At 43.6% G+C, this 5,251-nt stretch overlaps 2 protein-coding genes across 5 annotated transcripts in view; one reads left to right on the top strand and one right to left on the bottom strand.

Moving 5' to 3' along the window:
- Positions 1 to 5,164, bottom strand: part of DPH3 (diphthamide biosynthesis 3) — a 16,456-nt gene extending 11,292 nt beyond the window's left edge. The window contains exons 1-3 of one of the 2 annotated variants that reach the window (XM_008632006.2): positions 5,029 to 5,164; positions 4,854 to 4,928; positions 2,869 to 4,404 (exon numbers count right to left, since the gene is read on the bottom strand). In XM_008632006.2, coding sequence (XP_008630228.1) covers positions 4,339 to 4,404; positions 4,854 to 4,928; positions 5,029 to 5,136 — 249 coding nt within the window. In that variant the 5' untranslated portion in view covers positions 5,137 to 5,164 and the 3' untranslated portion in view covers positions 2,869 to 4,338. Of the gene's footprint in view, positions 1 to 2,868; positions 4,405 to 4,853; positions 4,929 to 5,028 lie in introns of those variants that run through there. The other variant, XM_017732149.1, reaches the window with a different exon arrangement.
- OXNAD1 (oxidoreductase NAD binding domain containing 1) overlaps positions 5,115 to 5,251 on the top strand; it is a 19,810-nt gene continuing 19,673 nt past the window's right edge. For all 3 annotated transcript variants that reach the window (XM_017732147.1, XM_008632005.2, XM_017732146.1), the window contains exon 1: positions 5,115 to 5,234. In XM_017732147.1, the coding sequence (XP_017587636.1) occupies positions 5,135 to 5,234 (100 nt within the window). In that variant the 5' untranslated portion in view covers positions 5,115 to 5,134. The remainder of the gene's footprint in view (positions 5,235 to 5,251) is intronic.

Here is a 5,251-nt window from a genome sequence, read left to right as displayed (position 1 = left end):
CTTTCCCTAAACCAACAGGTTCAGCAAGCAACAAGATAAGTATCTCAGTTTTGATATAAAAATTAAAAATTACCACCTCTGGATGGGGCACCTGTGCTCTGACCTTTGCACTCCACCATACCTTCAGGGCAAGCTTCTCTTGCCTGGCTGCACTCACTGACAGGGTCAATGGCACAGCAATGATTTTGCACATGACAGGAAGCCTGTGCTGGACTGGTAAGCTGCCAAGAATTTTGGAGAGGTGACCTGGTGTGCAAACAGATCAAAATGGTGACAGCAAGGGGTGGGAAGGAGTGATGATGGGTCACTTAAGGTTCTATCCTTTTGGTTGGTCCCTTTGACCCACTTCCTCCCTGACCACAGGTGGCACTGTGACAGCTGTTTTCGCTCTTGGCACAGCTTCTCTCAGTTGTTGCCTCTGTCACTCACCAGGTTTGACCAGTTTCAGGGCTCATGAGCCCAGCATCTTCACAGGATCCTCTGGCTACTGCCATGGCTACTATGGAGAGATATTGAGAAATTAGCATTTTAAGTTACCACGAAGTAGAATCAAAGCAATCCACGTGGAACTGCTAGGAGAAAATTCATGGCAAACTTTAACTACTGCACTAAACATCTTGATAAATCTTATTTGTAAAAACATTTCAAGAAGTTTTCAGTGTAACAAATACCTATCCCTACAGTTAGCATGATCTGAGTGTTAAATTGGAAGAGATGGAAATGGAAGATTCAGAAACTGCTTGTCTTCATGACAATATGTAGTTTTCAGTTCACTAACTTAAATGAAATTTTGCTGGTTTATTTGAAATTAATCAGTATCTGCTTCTTGGTAGATAGACTTGGTGACCTGTGTAATGATCTTTAGCTCTGATGCTCTGCAAGGAAGACTTTTTTTTTTGACTGGTGCTGAGAATCAAAATTAAGAACTGTGATGGAGAGAAGATATGTCAAGGTACTTATAAAGGGTCCTCTAGGACACTACAATTTCCCTGATACATGGACAATGAAACAACTGCAACAGCAAAATTAGTGGCCTAATGACCTCACCTCTTGAAGGTCCAGGGTCTGTGTCACAGACTTCTAGAGCAACTATTCAAAACTAATCATGTACACCACTGACATACAGGCACAATGAGCTGGAAGTACATGACCTTCTCAGCAAGTTTCTTTGAAATGCAAACAAGAATCTGACTGATCAGGGAGGCTAAGCCTCTTTAGTTTAATGAAGACCAAGTTATCTTCCATTTCTTCCCATAAAATTGTGGCAACAAGAGCGTACTGCTTGTTTTCAGTGTTACACAGGAGTTCAGAGGTGTTCAACAGTATGAGAAATTTCACAGCTTGAATATCTGAAACTCATCATAAATTGTTTCACCCTCTCTAGTCTCTACCAAGTATGAAGTACTCCATTAATGTTCATGTGATGCTGTTTTCACCACACTGGACTCCTCTGTACAGACCCAAGGACCTGATCAAACACATGATCAATCAATCTGCTTGTCAGATACAAGTAGCAAACAAAAGTCTTCTTTGTGTCCTACACAATTGCCTTTTGAGAAAAAAAGTGAGCTACTGGTTTGTAAGAGCACGTAATACACAAGTAACTCATGAGGGACCAGAGCCTGTGGCGCTCTGAGGAAATCTTGTGACTGAATTCCTGACGAGGGACATTTCTGATGGGTTACTCAGACTGCCCTGACTGGTGTTCTGGAATTACACAGTATGAAAGAATATTTTTAAAAGATGACTGCAATCACTGGAGTCAAAAGCTTCTTACAAGTTAACAAAAGACAAGAGTGGGCAGCCCTTTGGCTTTAGCATTGCTGAGCTTTCATGAAGGATGAACTCTTGCTGCAGGACTCCTCTCTGCAGAGCAGAAGGGAAAACAACAGAACAGCTCAACGGTTTTTAAATGTCTCTCTCAGATTCTCAAAGCGCAACAAAAAGAAAGAAACGTGACACCCATCCTTGTTTTGCCTCCTTTTTGCAAGGAACAGCAACTACTGTCTTGAGTCCCTCAAGACCCTGAAATGAGACAAGAGTTGAAAGTAATTTATGTGTGCAAATGTGGCCACATCCTTTTCTAACAGTCAGCCACACCACCTTTCTGTTGTATGCTGTAAAAAAAACTCCAGAAAAGTATATATCATGCACACTGTGTTAAAGCTTTGATAGACACACTATGTGATCAAGTAATTTTAATGTGCATGTAAATTGCGTTCTACAATTCACACCAGGTAAGAAACTTCAAGCACTGACAGTCCCAACTGATGTAATGAACTAATTAATTTTCCTAAAATTACTTTGGAAAAACCCAATACCTGTATTTCAGATGAGTGCGAAACACAACTAAAAATCAATTAAAAACTTGTTACATGCTATGTTTACTTGGCACCTGCCAAGCAAAATTCAGTTGATTAACGCTTTTTACAACCATGCAGGAATATAATTCTCAACACAAGTTTTCTGAGTCAGGAAGGGCCTGACCTTCACTACATAACAAAATCTGGTCAATGATTTCTGCAAAATCTATCCATTTTTAGAGATGATACACTTGGCAACTCATTTTGATGCATTACATCAGAGCATACATTCCCTGGTCTTGCATTTGAAAATTGATATAATTCCTTTTATTTAGAACACCTGTGGAAAAATCATGAAGGTGTTTATGCACTAGAAATCTGAACAGGGGCTTAGGTAGGGTTTCTGTAAGTTTGCCTTACAGCATCTACTGATAGATTGAAAGTTTTTATTAACCAGCCTGAAGAGCTTCCACTATCATCACCCAGCAGCAGCAACTCAAGACCTCTGGCAATCATTGTGGCTGGTGCAGGAACAGAATAAGTAATGGCCCATTATAACCACTGGTGGAATCTTAAACATCTTTATTTAAATAGTCAAAATAAATATTTGATAAGGCATAGCTAACCAAAGTACCACAACATTCATTTTTTTTAAGCACAGATATCAAAGTAACACGAGTGCCACCTCCTGGTTTAGGCATGGAAACACTCAGGGTTGTGCTTACTGCATTCGAAACTTCCAGCTAGGTGTAGTTTTCTTTTTCTCTCCTTTTCTTAAAATAACTACAGTGTTCAACATTCACAGAATGCTGTAAGAACAAAAATAACTAAATGCAAGAATCCAGTAAAACTTGCTTATCTTTAGTGCCTGGAGCAAAATAGCTTATAAACCCTCAACAGGTACTTCCCCCCAAATTTAGCCACATAGATGTCAAAGCCTATTAAAACACAGGAATGACCACAAAAATCTTTAAGTGCAGTGGCTTGTAATTCAAGAAGCAGTCGTGGAATCAGTGTGGAGTAGGTTCTCCCACCTCTTTTCTACATTAAAAAAATGCCTTTATTAATTCAGTGAAATGTGTGCATGTCCTATCCAGGAAGTGACAGAATCTAATAAAGGAAGGCTGAGAAATTTACTACAAATGGCACAAAGAACTGCAGCCCATTTTATATCTACTGCAACAGTCAAACCACAAAGCTTTTGAGAAAATAGGGGTAAAATACAACCCACTTCGAGTTCCAGTCCATTTGCACATTAGTAGCTGTGCAGAGGTAAAAAAATAGTTGACTCCATTTCACACAACACCCATAAAAGTATTATCACTATTATGTCAGAGTCATGTGGCAACAATTACCAAAGTTCTTTCAAAGCAACATTAGAAGCAATTTAAGAAACAAATCTGCCCCAACTCAAGTGTTGCCCCTAATGCAGATACACAGACAACTGCACCTTCCTTGTGCTTACAGGAGTAAAAACAATTTACCAGCACTGGGTAAATGTTGGCTCTGGGTCTCTTGTTTTCTGCCCATACGAAGAACACAAGCACACATCCTGGGAGATGCTGCACTGTGTCAACTCTGTATGGCATTGTGTCCTAAGGACTCCTAAGTCTTGCCTCCCAACATTTCAGCTCTCTATGCCATTTCACACTCGCATATAACCACACAAAGCCTGTTTTTTTCCACAGGCTAAGAAGCCACTGCTAGACTAAATGTTGTAATTTTCCCAACTCCACACTCTTCATCTGTGTATTGACCTGCTGTAAATCAGGATTATAATCAAGTCTTCTCAAGTCTTCTGGAATACACAGAGCAACTTATATTTTTTTTTTTTTTTGAAGTATAACCCCTTGGAACAAAACCCATTCATGTGTTTGATGTCCCAGAAAACCCTCATTCATGTTAGGAAGACAGACAATTATTGCACTTGTAACCCACAGCAGCAAGCATTTCTAGGAGGAGGACCACATCTCTTTCCGCAGTCACCATCCCCATACTTTCTCATCCCAAAGCAGCACAGTCCACGATGCATTCATCAGCACTTGACCAATTCCTTGTTTGGCAAAGGTTCTGCCACGACTTCATCCCGCATGAACTGCTCCTAAAGACAGCAAGCAGGGATTTAGGCGATTTACATTGGTTTTGGATCTCCTCTACCTCAAAAACACCACGAGATACAGCCAGGCTAGAAAACAGAGTGGTTTTAAGTGGTATGAATCTGTTTCCCAAAACTTGAAAGCCGAAATCTGCCCACCAGGTGAGAAAAGCTACCAGGCTGCTGCCTGGGCTGCCGGAGTCAGTCACAAGAGCTCTTCATTCCCATCACTGATTTCGTCCCGCCTGTGTCCTACCCCACGCCCACCCAGGCAGGCGTGTTTTACAGCCCAAAAACGGCAGAAGGAGACCAGAATAACAAGAGATCGGGCAGGAAACGTAGTCCCAAATCAGGGATTTTTAAACGCTGCCCCGTGCTTCCCGCATGGGGCGGCAAACCGGGACTCAGAGGAACCAGGCTGGAACCGCGTCCCACTGCTCTCCCCGCGCACCCACCTGGTCGTAAATGACGCGCAGGATCAGGGAGCAGCTGGGGCAGGTGGCCACGTCCTCCCCGTTCTCCAGGTCCTCCTGTAAAAGCCCCGGGAGAGCGGTCAGGGCCCCGCCGCCTGCGCGGCCCACGGGCCGCACCACCCTGTTCTCCCCCTCGCCCTGCCCGGCCGTCCCTCACCCGCGTGATGAGAAATCGGTCTCCGCAGGGGCACGGGTAGCTGTAGGTCCCGGTCTCCTCGTCGTACTCGAAGTCCTCGATCTCCACCTCATCGTGGAACACGGCCATGGCGCCGGGAAGCGGCGGGAGCGGGACCGGCGGACGGGAAGAGGCGGCGCCTGACGGGGCACGCGGGCGGGACTTCCCGTCACGTGATGCGGCGGCGGGTAGGGGCAGTGGGGAG

This window comes from Corvus brachyrhynchos, unplaced genomic scaffold, assembly GCF_000691975.1.
Source record: "Corvus brachyrhynchos isolate BGI_N302 unplaced genomic scaffold, ASM69197v1 scaffold53, whole genome shotgun sequence".
Taxonomy (NCBI): Eukaryota; Metazoa; Chordata; class Aves; order Passeriformes; family Corvidae; genus Corvus; species Corvus brachyrhynchos.
The sequence above is the reverse complement of the archived record's forward strand: the minus strand, read 5'-3'. Positions and strand labels throughout refer to the sequence as shown.